The sequence below is a fragment of the Sylvia atricapilla genome, chromosome 19, assembly GCF_009819655.1.
Source record: "Sylvia atricapilla isolate bSylAtr1 chromosome 19, bSylAtr1.pri, whole genome shotgun sequence".
NCBI lineage: Eukaryota > Metazoa > Chordata > Aves > Passeriformes > Sylviidae > Sylvia > Sylvia atricapilla.
In genome coordinates, this window is record NC_089158.1 from 1,682,826 (window position 1) to 1,701,163 (window position 18,338).

Consider the following 18,338-nt stretch of genomic DNA (forward strand, 5'->3'; position numbering starts at 1 on the left):
GTCTCTTAAAAAAGGCTCATACTGGATGCTGGGTACAAAGGTATTTTTATTGACGTCTATGTTGGTTTTTGGTTGTTGGTTTTAGCTTCCTTGTAGGGCAGGTATAAAGGAACAGATGAATGGGAAGAATCCCTTTCTTTCCCTGTGAATAAGCTGTTGTTCACCTGGGCAGCTTTGATGGCTGGGTTTGAAGGGAATTCAGGAGGCAGAGCTGCCTCGCGCCGTCGCTGTTAGATCTGCCTTAGTGTTTGAGCAATGCTGTGAGAACCTGGTTTGTTCGTGTTCACTGGGGGCTAACTGAGGGAATTGGCTTGCATAAAGTCCCCATTGTGCTTCCCCTCCTGTCTAGATAAATTTGGCCATCGCTGCATCCTTGAAAGGAATTTTCCATTATCCTTTCATTGACTCTCCTCTCCCTCATGGAAGCAAAGCAATAGCGTAGTGGGAAGTCGTAGTACCAAACTCATAATTACAAGTTCAGCCAAGATCCATAATTGGACGGGATCGTCACTCTAATAGAGAAGGATGCGTCGTCAGATACAGTTAATTCTTACAATGATGTTCCCCCATCGATTTCGCCAGGCTTGGTGTCATTGCAGGTGCCTTTGGATAGTTAGCAGGTCCAAGGAGAGGCATTCCTTGGGGTTTCTCTCCTCGGATAAGATTTTGTAGGATTGAGCCTAATTACTTGTATTGTCAAGGCATTGATCCCAGATGGGAAGTTTCCACTTAGGACGTGTGCAGGTTTGCTTTTATTTGAGCTTGGTTAAGTGGCCTCCTGTGTCTCCTGGAGAAGGAGGACAGCAGGTTCTGTAGTGCTTTGGCAAGGCAGATTAGAAAGACATTCCCACAGGACAATATTCAGCAAGGGAGGGTTTGTTCTGGTAGCTCAGGAGCAACAGACCCACTGGTACCTGGTTTTCAGTGCAGGAATACATGGAGAGGCTGCACCTTTTGTGGCCATAGCATGCTGCATCACTCACCTGCCCAGCTTCTAGGTGTGTGGGATGCCCTTACACTGATGTTACCACGCCTTTGGGAAGTCTCCAGAGAAATTACAGGGGAGGAGAGTGTAAGGAATAAAGCAGAGGAGATGTTCCCTTGGAGTCTTGGTCTTTGATGTTGGGCTCAGCCCCGTCTCTGGGATTTGAGCTGGGAGAGGCACTGCTGGCTGATGCCAAGAAGTGCTCTGTTCATACCCAGACCTTCAGTGAGACCCTCCTTCTCTTCACCACAGTCCCCTGCCTGTGCCCACACCAGCTCCCTGCTCTCCACTTCTCTCTGATGGATCAGTGTGAGCTCTGCTCTAGTGGCATGCAGTCTCAAGGGAGCTGGAATTTGGATGGCTTTTCCAAGTGAAACAGGTCCTGAGACAGGCTGTCAGGCTGTGTACAGCTCTGTGCTCAGAGACTGAAGTGATCCTCAGCTGGGGCCAGGGGTGGCTGGTTTGCTCCTTCCTGCTGACCTTAAGCACTGACTCCTTAAGGATCTCCAGAAATCAGATTTTCTTGCAACCTATTTGCAACAGGTTTGTGCACTGCAAGGCTCTGCTTGCTGTTGGGGCTGGCTCTCCCCCTTCCTACTCCCTGGGCGTATGAGGAAATGTGGGAACTTCTTTGCATTCTGGCTGTGGTGCACAGGTGGCTCTTGTCTCCAGGGCTGTCGGTCATTGCACCCTCCAGCAGCGCTGAAGTCTCTGTGAGAGAGAACCTGACAGTGTTGTAAAGATGTGAATCCACATCCCCCGCTGGCCATCGGGGCAGAATCAAGGCTTTGATGCTTCAGGGTGGGATGTGTTCAGTCAGGTCCCACTCTGAGCTTGAGAGGAAAATATTAGTAGCAAAAATCCCCCTAAACCAAGGAGGCAGAGCCCTGTGCACAAACTCCACTCCCACTCCACCCCTCTTGCTCTGGGGTGGGGTTTGCCTCGTACCCAGCAAAATATATTCAGCTCCAGGTCTGACTGTGCAGCACTGAGCTCCCCTGGTCACAGGCAGCACCTGCCTGATGGTGAAATCAAACAGTGAAAGGTGTGGGGGAAGCAGGAGCACTGTAATTCCAAGGCTGTCTCAGGCTCCCTGCCCATCTCTTTAAGGATTCTGTGAGTATAATGAGCCCCTCCTTGCTGGAGGGGAGGCACAGGCAAGGTTCCTGCACCTCTCTCTGCTTTCTCAGGCCACAGAGCAGCTGCTCTGTAACACAGGAGTGTGCAGGAGATGCTGTTCAGCTTCCTGGGCTGGGGGAAACTGAGGCAGGGAAAGTGATGATGTCGTATGGAGACCTTGTGAGGGGCTGAGACATCCCAAGCCCATTTGTCTTGGAGACCCACACACTCTCTGCTCTCCCTTGCACTCTAGCCTGAGTTTCTGTGACCCGCTGGGAGCCCCTGTACCTGAGCTCTGGGGATCTGCCCGGAGGTCCCCAGAACTGCTGACAAACCCCTGAGTCTGATGTCACTCCCCATCAAGCAGAGATCAGGTACAGACTGTCTGGAAACCCAGACACAAAGCGTGGGGTGCAAGGGCAAAGGGATGCTTTTGTTCCTGTGATGGTTGAGATATGCTGGAGGGCACCCAGCACAGTGTCCACTCACCTGGGCTGTCCCATGGAATGCCCTCAGCTGGCTGCTGCTCCTCAGGCTGTCTCTGGTATCTGCTTGAGCTCGAGCTGCCCCACCCTGAGCCTGCTCCCCCACCCTTCTGGGATTGCTTCACCTCTCCTGGCATTGCCTGCTAAAAGAGGAAGAGGGAACTATCCCACTCTGTTTTCATGTATAGCTCTTGTTCAAGCTCCCCAGCACCCCAGGGAAGGAGGGCAGGGCTTTGGGATGCTCCTTGGCTGAGGGCTCTGTGAACAAGGCACCTGGCTGTTTCCACAGCACGCGGTGATGGTTTTGACAAATTAGCAGAGTTCAATTATGTACCTTGGATTGGTGTCAGCCCCGTGTGTGTGTGTGCTGGGCTGGCTGGCGGAGCCTTCTGAGGGCTGTTAGAGAAATGAGAAGCTGAGCTTTGATCTGCCTCTGTATTTGGTGTTTAAAACAAGGCCTTTTATAAGGGAATATTAGGTATTCGGAGTCTACTACATATGAGGAAGCTTTGCTTTGATCCTCTCCCATCTCCAGAGGCAGCAGGCACTTATTATTTCATGGGGAACTAAACGAAGTGCAGAATGAAATTTGGGCACTGCTGGTTTTGCTGGTGCCTCTGGCCTTGCTGGAGCTGAGTGAATGCTGCAGGCAGGACATCACCCCAACTCTTCCACACTCCTCAGGGAATTGCCTCCCTGCTCTGTCTGAGACTTGACTTGCCTGCAGATTGGGGGAGATGCTGTTGGCAATCAAGTGGGAGACAAAAGGTGATAAAGCAAACATGCCAATTTGGGCTGCTTCCAGTGGCAGGGAGGGAGAATGGGTCTGTCTGTGTCTGGTGCTGTCTGTCTGTACCTGGGGATGCTTCTCCCTTCCTGGCAGCCCTGTGTCCATCCCCTCCTCGTGTGGTCAGCGCACAGCACAGACAGGTTAGGATTCCTGAGGGAGGGACACAGAGCCTTTAGGATTCCTCAGGAAGGGACACAGATCTGTTAGGATTCCTCAGGAAGGGACACAGAGCCTTTAGGATTCCTCAGGAAGGGACACAGATCTGTTAGGATTCCTCAGGAAGGGACACAGAGCCTTTAGGATTCCTCAGGAAGGGACACACAGCTGCTCCCTGCAGGGACAGACAGGTCAGTCTGGTGGTGCACACCCAGCTGGTTCACAGCACACAGAGCTGTGCTGCTCTTTGTGAGGTCAGGAAAGAGCACCCCAGAGGGGTCACCACAGCTCCCATGTGACCTGCAGATCCCCAGATCTCAGGAATGAAGTGCCTTCATGATACAAATCTTGTCTTTATGCCCCAGAGCACCAAGGTCCTTCCCTCTAGGCTGCACCCCAGCACCACAGTTATGCTCACACTGTGATGTCCAGGGCAGTGTGACAGTGGGGGATGCTGCTTATTCCAAACCATTCCCTGCTCTCTGTCATGGATGCTGCTTTTGCAGCTAGTGAACAAAAGTGGTGCTTTTGCATGATGGCTTATTTTGCCTGCAGAGCAATGAGGCACTGCAACAGCCCATAAACCCCATCCTGAGTCCCTCTCCATTCCTGCTGGACTCTGCCTGTGCAGGGAAGCTGGGCTGGGCTTGCTCTTGCTGCCTCTTTGCTCCTTTAATCACTGGTGGCTGTAGGTGTGGGGGTGCACTGCTGCTCCTGCCCGTGCCAGGGGTGCTGAGCTGCTGGGAGAGGGGCTGCTGCTGGAAGCTGGAGCTGGGCAGCACGAGGGGCTGCAGGTACAGTGCTGGTGGAGCTGCAGTGGCCACAGGCACGTTAACTTCCCTGGACTGCACTGGAGATAAAAGCTTTTACATCTGTTCCTGGAGGCAGCGTGGGTCCTCCCATTTTTTTATTTATTTTCCGACTGTATCTGATACAGCCTCGGCGAGTAATTGAGTGTTTGAGAGTGAAAAATTATCTCTCCGGCTTGGCCCTTATCTTGACAGCAAAGCAGCACTTTTAATTTAATTTTGTTCAGAGCATGTGGGTAACAAATTTCACTAATCGCTCTGCTGTCGCCCTCCGCATGGTAACGAGCCTCTTGTTTCCCAGGAAGCAGAACACAAACACGGAGCTGGATGCAGGCGGGAGGAGGGCCAGGGCTGGGGCCGGCTGGAAAATGAAGATGCTCTTCCTTGTGGATTCCTGTGGCACGATGGATTTGTCTCCTGGCTGCAGCAGGAAAGGGAGTGGAGGGTGGTGGTCCGTGTCACATTTGTTCCTGTGTGATGCTTGGCTTGATATGGGGAAAGTGAGGCATGGAGGGGTGTGCCCCAGCCCTGGGGAGCTGTTGCAGAGCAGAGATTTGTATTCTCATCCTGTTCTGTCAGTTTGTGTCTAGTCCAAAAATAATAGATGGAGGCAAAGATGGTTTGGGACCTTTTTTTTTTTTTATTATTATTATTTTGAGACTGCAGCCCGATTCCCCGATCCCAGCTCTGCCTGCAGGGTGACAGGGGGACAGCAGACAGTGTGGTGAAGGTCCAGCCAGGATGAGCAACTTGAATCCTTGGACATCTCTTGCCTCCAGCCTCTGGGACACATCCTGCCAGGTGCTGAGCCCTCCCTGTCACCCTGGCCTCCATCACTGCTCTCTCCTCCTGGTTTCTAAAATCAATTCATCTGTCTGACCAGCCCTTCACTTGCTGAGCACAATCCTCCCTGGGCTGTGACTCAACACAAACTATTTCATAGATAATGATTACTTTTTTTTACCTTTTTCCTGTAGGAATAATGTTTTTGCTACACTGTATTGGAAATTGCTTTCTCTTCTCCTTAAAATGGAACCTTCCACTCAGATTTGCCTTTGTGCGTGTATATTGTAAAACGGAGACTCATTTGGAGTGTAAAACAAAAAAAAGAAAAAAAAATCTCAGGCCTTAATTCCAGGAGAAGTGCTTTCATTGATTTTCATGAAAGAAAATTCCAGTGCAGGCAATATCTACCTTTAAATATGTAGCTGTTTCTTTAATGTGATTTTATCTCAACCAATTCAGCACTGAGAACATGAAAGCAAAACTGACTTCATTGATTTTAATTGTCCCTGCCCAGAGAAATGCAAAAAAATATAACAGTGCCAGAAGAGCAAATTGAGTTTGCATAAATTCTTCCCCCCCTTGGCTGTGCCAGGAGGTGTGAGAGATGTGGGCGGGAGAATCTGCCTGTGGTGACCCTGGGCTGGTGGATCAGCATCTCAGCCTGTGCCACTTTGGTCATCTCTATTTCCCCCTCTCCTCAGCTGCTCATTCCTTGCCCAGCCTTCAAGGCTTTGCCTTTGCCCCTTTCCTCCTCCTGGTTGGAATTTGCTGGTGGAGTCTCCCTGCCTTAGAGCAAAGGGGAGCCCCACCAGCCGCTGTATAATTAGGAAGCAAATACATTTATTCAGTACATAAGGCTTTATAACTCCAGGAGCGCCTTAAGAGCCGAGGCTCAGGCTGCTGGAGGAGCACAGGAGCTCCCTGGGACACACAGGAGCTCGGTCAATGAGCCCTTGACCTTGCTGTGGGGTCCAGCAGCCCAACCCCAACCTCCCCACGGTGCCCAAACCACCCCTTGGCATCCTCCTCCCCCCGACCCACACCTCAGGGCTGCCTTTTCTGCAGCTCCCTGTGCTGTACTGGAGGACGTCTCGGCTAATTGCTAGAGGATAATTCATAAATGTTAATAGTATTAATCTGATTCAGCATGTGCTCAGCAAGATCTAATCCTCTATAAATCCAGAAGCGACTGATCTCACCCTTCTGCTGCACAATGTGACTGCCTTTCCTCCTCCTTTCCTGCATCCCTGTGCACCCTCTGCATCCTTGGAGGGGCTCCTGGGGGGTCTCCTCCAACACAGGGGAAGCAAAGCTGCCACTTCGGGGCTGATGCACATCCTGCTGACTCTGGGATGAGGCTGGAGACTGCCCAGTGCCCAAGCTCTGACCCAGATGTGGGCAGTAGCTGTGGGCACCCTCACTGGGCACCTTCATTTGGGATTTGTCCAGGACTGCAGTGGAGAAGAGGCCTCAAGAAGAGGCAGGGAGCAGGTGTGGTGTAGGTGGTGTGTGATGAAACCCCTGCCTGTGCTCTCCCCCCTTGCCTGGGGGGCTCATTGCCCCCACATCCACCTCCTTTAGACAGAAGGGGCTCTGGGGCTGGGTAGTGCATGAAGGCTTCACCAGGGGTCATGGTGCAGGAGAGCTGTGCCTGACTGCAAGGAGGATCTGCCATCCCCATCCTAGTTTCCCATCCCAATTTCCCATCCCATCCCGATTTCCCATCCCAATTTCCCATCCCATCCCGATTTCCCATCCCAGTTTCCCATGCCAGTCCCCTCAGGGACCGTCCTGCTGTGGAGGAGGAGGCTGCAGGGCCAGGAGGGGAGGCAGCAGTGCTGCTCCCTCCCCGTGCAGAGGCTCTCCATGGCCAGAGCCTCCTGCCAACACCACTGCTCCTCTTAATTGGCGTTTGATTGGATTGGACATGATCTGCCCCTCGTCCGGCACCTGGAGATGTGTCAGTGTGTGAGGCTGTCCTGGAAACGCTGCTCTATGCTATTAACGAGCCTCTGCTGGAACATAACGACGGGTCATTAGGAGCCCGATTCCTCCGGCACGGCGGCGACAGCGGCGACAGCGGCGAGCTCCGGAGCATCCCGGGGCTGGGCTGGGCTGGGCTGGGCTGAGCTGGCTGTCCCGCCAGGGGTGCTGCTGTCCCCAGGGTGTTGCTGTCCCCAGGGTGCTGCTGTTCCCCCGGAGGTGCTGCTGTCCCCCCGAGGTGCTGCTGTCCCCCCAAGGTGCTGCTGTCCCCTCTGGGGGTGCTGCTGTCCCCAGGGTGCTGCTGTCCCCAGGGTGCTGCTGTCCCCAGGGTGCTGCTGTCCCCCCAAGGTGTTTCTGTCCCCGGGGTGCTGCTGTCCCCATGGTGCTGCTGTCCCCGGGGGTGTTGCTGTCCCCAGGGTGCTGCTGTTCCCCTGGAGGTGCTGCTGTCCCGCCCGAGGTGCTGCTGTCCCCATGGTGCTGCTGTCCCCCCAAGGTGTTGCTGTCCCCTCTGGGGGTGCTGCTGTCCCCGGGGTGCTGCTGTCCCCCAGGGTGTTGCTGTCCCCCAGGGTGCTGCTGTCCCCCAGGGGTGCTGCTGTCCCCAGGGTGCTGCTGTCCCCAGGGTGCTGCTGTCCCCCAGGGGTGCTGCTGTCCCCATGGTGCTGCTGTCCCCCCAGGGTGTTGCTGTCCCCAGGGTGCTGCTGGCCCCGTGCCGGGCGCTCTGCAGGCACAGCACGGCACAGCACGGCACAGCACGGCTCAGCACAGCACAGTTGCTAAGCACTGCCAGCCCCGGCTGTTCTCCCGCTCGCCTTCCCCAGCTCGTCCCCCCCGGTGCTGGGGCTGCATTTCCATATCCGAGTGGCCGCGGAGCGCTCCGTGTGATGCTATTATCTCCCGGGGACGGGCGGGGAAGATTGCAAAGCACTCGGCGTTTAACACCCACATATGGTTAACACCACGGGCTGTGTGCTGATAAAGAGGGGGTAATTAAAGTTTATTTTTTTTTATAGACTAATCTCCCAAGCATGTATTTATGAGCCTGATTTAGAAACAGCATATTACCGAGAACACGGGATATTTGTGTTGCTCATAAATCCATACGTGTTCCGAACACACCTTTTCTTTTGCTTTTTCCCTTCTCCCCCCTAAATTTAGGCAGTGCTGCCAATATGAAGAAGAATTGAGCTCAGAGTTTTGTAGGGCTTTTTTCCCCCCTCCTTGTCTTTTGGGCGGGCGAAGGAAAGTGCACAAAGCAGTGAGTAATTAAATGCACGAGGAAATGATCTTTCAAAGGAGACACGGTGCGTTTGGAGGGGCTGTTTGCTGCGTGTTTACAGCAGTGGCTTTGAATTTATCTTCATTGCAGCAGGTGCAAAATTTTCAGGAGAATGTGCTGCTTTGCAAGTGGTTTCTGAGCTGTCTGCACAGGGACTCCCACCCTCAGCAGGATAATTTGCAGTGGGGTTTGAGGGGAGACAAAAAAATCCTGGGTGGGGAAAGTGGTGGTGGCCAGAGTCTTTCTCACTGCAGTGCTGGACACTCCTCTTGTTTTCCAGTCTAATTAAGCCACCCTTGGATCACTAGCAGGGAGCAGGTATGATTCTGCCCTGAAATAGAGCCCTTTCCTTTCTGCTTCTTTCTCCTTGGATTTTGTGGGCTGTGGGGAGAAGTTATTTCTCTCTGGATAGAAGTAATTTATTCTTATTTTCTAGTGGTGTGGCCTGCCCACTCCTTGAGTGCAGACTCCCTGTGAATCCCCATGGTCCATGTTTTTCCCTTCCAAACTGCCTGGATGAGCACAGGGGCATCCACTCCCTTTGTTGCAACCTCTCAAAGCACTACAGAAACATCTTGGATTAAAGATATACAGAGGTCATCTTAATGTATGAAGCATTTGTTAGGGGAGAGACATCTAGGCAGCGAGTTTGGTCTCAGCCATGCCTGGTCACCATCTTCCTTCCTGGGCTTTCTGGAATCAAAAACACAAACCAGGATTTCTGTTGGGTGCTTGGGCTCTCAGCCATCCATAATGGTCTTGTATTCCCCACCCAGCTTCCTCCTCTGGGTGAAGGGCATTGGTACCAGCTGGTTTGGTGCACCTGGACTTTCAAATCTGCTCTTGAAACACTTCCCTGAGAGCCTGGAGATGACAGGGAGGGGAGGGAAAGCACAGGCTTAGCAAGGTCAACCTCTCATTTGTGGCATGGGTTTATCTGGGGATGCCTGAGCTACTGAGCTGGGTCTGGATCCCCTTCCTGGGCTGAAGGAGGAAGGGATCAGTTTGTCTCATCTCTGGACCAGGGTGAAGCCCTGGAGAACCTGCTGAGGTGGGTTTGGTTAGCAGGGCCTTGCTGATAATACATTGGCTTGTGTTTTTAAAGGCTTAGAGTGAAGCTGATTATCTCCAGAGAGGAGTTTAAGTGCAGCGCAGCAGTGCTGGAGTATCAGTGGTCTGCAGAGCAGGGAAAGAGATGGAAAACAAAAGCCCTGTCCCTTTCCTTAAATGCTTTTCCAGCAGTCTCTCTTCAAACCTGGCAGCAAACTGGTCATGAGCAATAAAGAGCTGAGCTGGAAACCCAATTTCTGCTCAAGCAGAAGCTCCCTTGTGTTGGTTCAGTTGGTCAAACCCAAACGACAGGCACTTCTAGAGGTCAGTGATTAGCAGTGATGGAAATGAGTGAGTGCAGGAGGGAAGGGAGTTACAGGAGACTTGGAGCAATTGTCCCTTTCCTTGAGCAGCCAAGCTCAAATTCATGGAGCTGTAAAAGGCTTTTTGCTGTTTCAAGTCCCTGTGCTGCTCTCCTCTGAGTCATGGGGAAAGAGGAAGCCACATGGACCAATGGGGATGTGAAATCCTAATTCCTCCAGCTCCACTCTGCTGCAGTTTGGTGAAAGCTGCCATCATACCTGGGATTTGGGCTCTTTGTGAAAAGGGGATAATACTTGTCTCACTCATAAGGGATTTATGATTTAATGTTTGCAAAGCACTTTAAGACCCTGGATTGAAAGGTGATTTATAAGGGTGAAATCCAGCGTTGTCTAGTCCATTGTATATTTGATTTCGTCCACTTATCCTCATGGGGGCTTTTTTTCCTTGCCTCACTTTTTTTTCTTTCCTCCCCCCCTCTTTTTTCTTTTTGCATTCGTGTCATAACTTCAAGCCAAGCAGGGGTTGTGGCAGGCACAGTATACCCAGCAAGAGGAGGATTTTGCCTCCCATGGAGGTGCTAACTTATGCTGATGATATGAATAAAGATTGGAAAAGAAAAAAGAGGATTGCAAGGTGAGGGGCACAGGGGATTGGCGATAAAGCTGTGAAATAGGAGTGGGAAGGCTGTTTAGATGATCCATGCATAAGGAAAGAAGATGCTTCATAAATAATCAATTTACTTGCTCCTGTTGGTCTCATGGATGGGGTTATTTTCCAGCAGATCAGCCACTTCTCCTGTCCTACAAATCCTGGTTGGAGCATCCCCTGTGCAGGCTCCTACCTGGGGATGGTGGGCTTGGTGCCCTGCCTGGAAAGCACAGGTTGGGCTGAGGTCCCTGCCCTGGCACCAGCACCTCCAGCAGCAGCTTTAGGCAAACTCCAGCGTGTGCAAGTGCTAACTCAGATCCATTTCCCATTCAGTTTTCTAACTGATGCTTTTTAAATCTCTCTTTGCTGATGAGGTGACGAGGGCTGGGGTGCACGTGGGGAGAGGCTGCACTGGCTTCCAAAAATCAAGAGGTGTCCTCACCTGAATCCTGAGGAGGGCTGTGGTCAGCTCTCCTGGCAGCTGGGTCATCTCAGCTTGCACCAGAATGGGCTGTGCAGCCTCTGGGTTCACTGCTGGGCTGTGCCTTCTCCTTGCTGTGATCACACTCTCCAAGTGCTGCATCCCAAGCCCTGGAGAAGGAAGCAGCTGCCTTGTGAGTGCTGTTATCCTGGAGCAAAGCAGGGTGCTGGCACAAGGTGTTGGATGAGGGGGCTGTGGGGGATGCAGTGCAGTCAGAGCAGCAGCGGGGCAGCCCCGGGGGGATCTGTGGTGTCTCAAGGATGCAGGCTCCAAGGCTACTCCTGGCTTGGGCAGTGGAGACCTGTTGGTGGGGTTACAGTGGCGTGGGGATGGTTCTTGGTCGTCTCCATCAGTAGAGGGGGTCTCATTTAGACACCTGACATTTCCAGTCTGCATCCAGTAAGAGCAGCTGGATCTTCTGAGGCAGACAGGTCTCTCTGGATGACTCTCTGTTGCACAGCTTCACCACATTCCCTATGAAACTTGGGGATTCTGTCCCACCCAGCTGCTGTTGATGGTGATTCAGCCATCCTAGCTCTGTCCTGCTCCACGAGGGTTTCACAGTGGGTTGCCAAGCCAACCAACGTTGACAAGAAGTGATGGTGGTTTCAGCAGGGGAGCACAGCAGGTGTGATGAGTGATTCCAGGGAGGAGAAGTTCCCAGGGAGAGGGTCTACACAGGGCTTTGAGCAGGTTTTCTCCCTTCCCTGGCAAAATGAAGCCCCGTGCCAAAGCAGGTGTGATGGGAGTCCTGGGGTGTGCAAACTCCTGCTGAGCTGCCGTCCTTGTTTCCAACGCCTGCCTTCCCCGTGCTGGGGCTCCCCTGCCTCTGCTGAGAAATGCCTGGGTGCAGCTTGACGTTTTGGCCGTGCACCCAGCCCTCTGTGTGCCTTGCAGGTTCCACGAAGAGCCCTGTGAACAAGACGGCGCTGACGCTGATCGCCGTCAGCTCCTGCGTGCTGGCCGTGGTCTGCGGCTCGCAGCTCTCCTGCCCGCTGACCGTCAAGGTGACACTCCACGTCCCTGAGCACTTCATTGCTGATGGTAAGACCCTCCTGCTGCCCCTCTGCATGTGTTTGGGACAGGCCTCTCTTTGGGAACGCCCCAGCTGGGTTTGGCTGCAGGGATCTCCCTTTCCACAGGTGCATCCACAAGCCTGAGGCCAAAAATCTCAGTCGCGTCAATTAATATTATCGTTGTTATCGTTGGTGCTAATTGTGTCTGATGGATATGTCTGTTCTCCTCCAAACTCACTGAGGAGCTCTGGGAGCTGCACAGACAGGCTTCCTGCTGTCCTGCAGCAGCAGAGCTGCTCGTCTCAGCCCTTGCAGCAACATGGAGGGAAATTGCTGGCCTTTGAGCAAAGGAAGAGATGCTTTGATAAATTAGATGAGTGCTGCTGTCACTATTTATTGCTTTCTCCAACTGGGCTCCTTGCATTTGTTGTGTTTCACTGACCTTTTCTTTATAATGTGCAGTGAGCGTCGAGTGCAAGTTTTCAGTAACATGAGGGCAAATTTCATTTTCTTCCAGCAGACAGGACCCATTATTCAGTCGGTTCCAATTCCTCAGCTCCTGCACTTGTCTCACTGCTTGGGGCATGCAGAGGGGGCACTTTCTGTCTGCCAGAACCGTGCTGCATGCAGCCAGTGCATCACCAGCTGCTGGGGTGTCCTGGTGCAGCCAACTCTGGGACAGGCACCTGCTTTGGGAGCTTTGGAGTGGAGGGCAGCTCTTGAGGGATTAATATTTTGGGGAGTGGGAGATGGTTAAAGAGACACAGCGGGATGAGAGCTGCAGGGGCTGGTGGAGAGCAGTAGAAATCACCATCCCATGGCAGAATGGGAGTCACCAGTGTGTTTGAAGTGGGATTAGCCCTGCTAAGAGAAGTCTCTGGGTAGCTGGGATATCACAGTGGTCACAGCTTGGCCCTTGTAGGAAAGAGGAGGAGAGGATCTATTTTGTGTTCACACATTGGAGGAACTGAGCATCAGTGGAGTGGAGACATGAAAACAGCATCGAGGGGCAGATGCCACATCCCTGGAAGTGTTGAAGGCCAGTTTGGACGGAGCTCTGAGCAACCTGGTCTGGTGGAAGCTGTTCCTGCCCATGATGGGGTTGGAACAAGAGGACGTTTAGGGTCCCTTCCAAGCCAAACGATTCTGTGATTTAAGGATTTGAAACCAGGGACTTGTCTACACCTTGACCTGTTTCTAACAAGTTTTAATGATTGTCCAAGCCCCACATGAATACTTGAAATCTTCACAGATGGTTCCAAGTAGCTGGAGAACAGAAACTTTTGCATTTGGGGCATGAGGTTGCTCCAGTGGTAACTTGTGTCCCCTTGGGATGGGCACTGGCCACTTCAGCACTTGGACTGGGAGTTCACACTGGTTCTGGTATTGCTGAAGGTCCGCCAGGCTGGCAGCGATGGAGACAGGACCTCAGCATGCTGCTCCCAGCTTGTTGTTCTGGCCCAGGGAAGACAGTGTGTCCTGAAGAAGAAAATAAACAAAATGCAATGAGTCTCTGTAGAATGAAAGTGAAACGCTGAGTCTGTGCTTGTCACCAGGAAAGGGGTGGCAATGCAAATTATGCAAATGCAGGGAACACTCGAATGAAAATGACAATGAAATACCAATAAAACAGATTAATATCCTTGAAACTGGGGGAAATGGGATGATTTCCAGTCCCGACTTAATGACTTTTCTGAAGAGAAAGTGGCAAGAGGACTGGTAACAACGGTTGGGAGAATTAAAATGAGCTTTGTAATGAAACTGTAAAATATAATTACAAACTGCGAAAACTTTTTAAAAATTTTTTTTTTATGAGAAACAGTCAAATTCTTTGCATAGAAGCAGCCAAGACATTTTGCAGTGGCTATCACTTTCCCTGAAATCTCATCATTTTATGCAATGACAGTCCCTTGCCTGGGAAGAGAAAAAAAGCTCTTAAAGTTGTCCCTTCTTTCTGAATAACAACAAATCCCAAGGCGCCACCCAATTGGCAGCAAAATATTACAAAGCATTTAAAGACGTGGCAGAACTGAGCTGGGTTAGGAAATTTCAGTGATACCCAGGCAAAGTGTGGCTGGATGTGCTCACCAAGGCTCAGCACCTGGAGTTTGATGCTGGTGGAAAAGGTGGGACCTTCTCCTCCCTGGAGATCTCCCGTGGGGGATTAAATCTGCTTTTCACAGGGTGCTGAAGGGGGTTGGCACGAGCATTCCTGTGGCATCGAGGTGACAACAGAGCTGACGTGTTTGGCCTGGCAGAGTCTGGGAGCTTTGATCAGCCTTGAAGCAGCTTCTGGTGTGACACCCGGCAGTGGCACCGTGTCTGGCGAGTGTCGCCGTGCGCTGACATCGTCTGGTGGCTGAAGCTGCTCCCTTTGGTGCTGCACAGGAGGGTAAGGCAGGCTCTGCGAGAAGGCCTGGTGCATTCACGGGAGGTGTTCCCATGCGAGGGAGCGATGCCCTGCCATTCCCTTTTGAAATGTGGAATTTCAATCGGCGCCAGGAGCCAAGGAAAATGTGAAAGCGGAGCTGCTACCGGCACCTCTGCAGGAGCCAAACAAAGGCAAGGGCTGAAAGAAACCGCTCTCCTAGACGATGAGAACTCGGCTTTGAAGGAAACTTTAAATAGATGCCAGCCAGTTCTGGCGTGCCAGCAGCCAGAGCCAAGAAAAGAAAGAGGAGGGGAAAGCTTCCCCAAATGTCTCCAGCTTGGGAGAAGAGCAGCTTTCCCTGCTGCAGCAAGGATGGCGTCAGAGACAGCAGCTCCAGAGCCTGCTGGAGGGGCAGGCTGGGGAAGGGGAGGGACTGGGTCCAGAAGCCAACTGGCAGCCAAGCTGGGAGGATATATTCCAGGCAGCGGTTCTATAATAACCAGCCTGTCTCTATCGCCCCTATTCCTCTCTGGGTTTGTTGGCTTCCTTTTGTTCACTTGCCGGGCGCCCCTGCCTCGCTGCCCGCTGAGCATCATTGCCTGCTTTGTGCAGCTGCTGTGCCGTCCTTCATGGAGCAGCTGGAGCAGGGAGAACCTGCCAGGGGCTGCCCTGCTGGGGAGGGCTGCCACCTCCTGCTTCCCAGAAATGACTTGGTGCCTCTAAATCCTCTCTTCCAACACAGCATCCTCTCCTCCCTTCTGCTGCTCCAGGGCTTTGTGTTTCGAGGCAGCCCCTGCCCGTGCTGAGCAGAAGGAGTTGTTCTGATTTCAGAGGTGGCTCAGATTTATGGAAAGAATGTCGTGGCTTTTATGAGGATATGGAAATGCAAGGCATTATTTAGAGGACCCTTTAGCCGTGTCAAAGGAGGGAAGAAAGGAAAGAGAACCCCTCCATCGGAGTAATAAAACCTCTTATGAATATGTGAGCCACTCAGCTCTACATTCAATAGTTGTTTTTTGGTTTTGTTTTTTTCTTGTTAGTAATAATTCAAAAAGTAGAGCTGGAGCAATGGGAATGGCTTGCAGGGAAGGCAGGGTGGAGAAAGATACTCTGGAGGGCTCAGCCTGGAGTACGTCCTTGCTGCACAACAGTATGAAATATAGTATCAATTAAAGCTTCCCATTTTTACAGCCTGTGAGAGGTTATATACGGTGTGGGTGGATGTTTGTACTTTAGTGGGGGAGGTGGGTGAGATCCTCCCGTGGTGCAGAGAGAAGCAAGAGCTGTGTTTAGTGAGGGGCTTGTAGGGCTTTGTTTTATAAGTGGAAATAAAGCAAAGAACATAAAGCAGGTTCCTGTCAAAGACATCTGGGGGCATTTACAGCCTCCTTCCCTCCTCTTCTGAGATGTATGCCAGGGAAGTTGTGGTGATCCCTCTGGACCTTGCTGGGCTGTGGGATGGGTGTAGAGTAGTGTCAGAGCTTGGTGTGGGCAGGCAGGGCTCCTGCTGTGGGATCAGAGCTCAGTGTGGGCAGGCAGGGTCCTCAGTGTGGGATCAGAGCTTGGTGTGGGATCAGAGCGCAGTGTGGGATCAGAGCTCAGTGTGGGATCAGAGCTCAGTGTGGGATCAGCTCTCAGTGTGGGATCAGAGCGCAGTGTGGGATCAGAGCTCAGTGTGGGCAGGCAGGGTCCTCAGTGTGGGGTCAGTGCTCAGTGTGGGATCAGAGCTCAGTGTGGGCAGTGTCCCCACCCTGATGAGCTGCCCATATATTGGCTGTGTCCCTCCTGCAGGTCTAAATGAACCCTCCCAGGATGAATGCTGCCCTGAGAGCAAACCCAGGTCCCCCCTTGCAAAGCCAAGAGGCCAGCAGAAGTGGAATTTCCACTCGAGATGGTGTTTTGGGTTGGAGCATCTGACAAGATGGCAGAGGTGGAGGGAGCTTGTTTTTTTGTTTATTCTTTTAATCTCTGTGCATCTGCGTCTGCCTGCCTGAACGCCGCCGTGCTGTCCTCGCCGTGCAGCTGATCAGTAATTGTTTCATCTGCAGATTATTTCCTACCTTCCCCCACCACTCTTTCCTCCAAGATGCTGATGAATTGGATGCTGCTATTAGCAGCCTGTGTTAATTTTCCCTGAAGATTGCTCTGCAGACTGCAATTGTTGGGACTCACGACAACTTCTCGATTTGGTTTTAATTAAATGCCTTGCTTTAAATTGTTTGTTTTTGACATTCCCTGCTCAGTCTTCTGCAACTCTTGGAGATGACCAGGCATCACCTCGTGCCCTCAGGGCACTCAGGATGGGCTGCACTGTGGCCACACGGATGAGCCATGGAAGGTGGGGGACTGGCTGTGTCCCCACCCCATTTGGCAGCAAGGAGAAGCAGGAGACACTCTCCAATTTAAAGGTGAAGTTTCCCAGGTTTGTACCAGAAGGATGGAGAAAGAGATCTCATCTCAAAACTATCTCAGGTCAGGCTGGATGGAGCTCTGAGCAGTCTGGTCCAGTGGAGGGTGTCCCTGCCCATGGGAGAGGGGTGGAACAAGATGATCTTTAAGGCCACTTCCAACCCAAAGCATTCTGTGATGCTGTGATCTTTTCAGGCTTTCAGAAGGATTCTGAAATCGGGGTCTCCCATGTTCATCAGCTGTTCCCAGATCCATCACTCCCCTCTGAAATCAGCAGAAGGAATTGGTTTAAAAAAAGTTTTTCTTATGCTATTTTCTCCTCCCAGGGTTTTTGCTGTATGGAGACCTGGGTCAGGGCTTTGACAGAAGCAACACTTTCTTGTTGCAGACTCAGTGTCACGTCTGGCTGCTCCAGGCCCTGTGTGTTTCATGTAAGGTGACGGTGTTTGGGGGCAGCTTTACAAATTGCATTTTATTTCAGCAGCTCGTAATCACCAGGGTCACCTCCGTGCCTGTGTTACAGCTCACTCCTGCTCCCGTGGCTGCTTGCCTGGCAAGAAAATGTGAGCAAATGGCTGCAGTGTTACCAGACATGAACTCTAAATATTAACATCAATTTATGAACTGTATCAGCTTGGATCAAAGGGATTCCAGGACGGTTTTACGGCATGAACGCTCTTTGCATGAAGAACTAATAAGATTCTGGAGGCTGAAGTACATCATGTTTTTATCGTGGCTTTGACAAGCTTGTGAACCTGCTCAGCTGCTCCCCAGCCCTGTGCCTGCCAGAGGCATTCCCAGCTCCTGGGGCAGCTCCACGTGCAAGGGAAGCCAAATGCTTCTTCCTTCTCCTTTGCAGGATTCCCTGGAGCAAAGGCAGCGGGATTGGCCATTGGGATGGTGTGAGCAGGAGCTGGTCAGAGCTGGCACGTGTTACATCCTGAGAGAGGCAGGAGGTGCCCACCCTGTGGGGAGAGGGCATTTCCTGGCACCTGCTGAGCTTTACCTACACCATTTACCCTGTGATCTGGGGAGGGATGGCACATCTCTGACCACCTCTCCCTCCCATGGATGGAGAGATGTAAACGTTGACTTCCGCATTCATACGACAAGCTTATCACAGCTCCTCTGTGCTTTGTGATCTGATTAGATTTAGGCTGGATTTCCCTGAACCCTTTTATGATATCTGGAGAGCATCACTGTTAGAGTGCCCCAGGCTGCAGCGTGCAAGTTGGGAGATACTGAGAATTAAGGAGAAGTTGTTGTTTTGGTTTTTTTTTCAGGAGTCTCATTTCTGTCTCAGCCACGGCTGGTCCAAATGCCTTCTGAGGACAGAGATGTGCTCTCCCCAACACCTCCACAATTACACTGTCTAAAGCTGCCATGGGAGATCTCGTTGCAGCATGAGCTCAACCACAAGGCAGGGTGGGCACGTTCTTTGTGCTTAGGTTTAGGAAAAGTTGGCTGAGCCATCACCTGCCTTATAAATATGTGTGTTTTTTGTCAGGAGCTCGACTCTGGAGAAATCAAGACTGACTGACAAGAAAACCCAAAGAAAGAGTCTGTCAGAATGATCAAGGAAGTGCAATTTAACACTTAAATTGTAACCCTGCTGCTCCCATAGGAAAGGTGATGCCAGTTTGAGCTGTA

The 18,338-nt window shown here is 51.9% G+C and overlaps 1 protein-coding gene across 1 annotated transcript in view; it reads left to right on the plus strand.

The window, feature by feature from the left end:
* The window catches only part of ASTN2 (astrotactin 2), a 317,145-nt gene that overhangs the window by 105,742 nt on the left and 193,065 nt on the right, over positions 1-18,338 (plus strand). Inside the window, exon 6 of the mRNA XM_066332467.1 lies at positions 11,790-11,936. Coding sequence (XP_066188564.1) covers positions 11,790-11,936 — 147 coding nt within the window. The remainder of the gene's footprint in view (positions 1-11,789; positions 11,937-18,338) is intronic.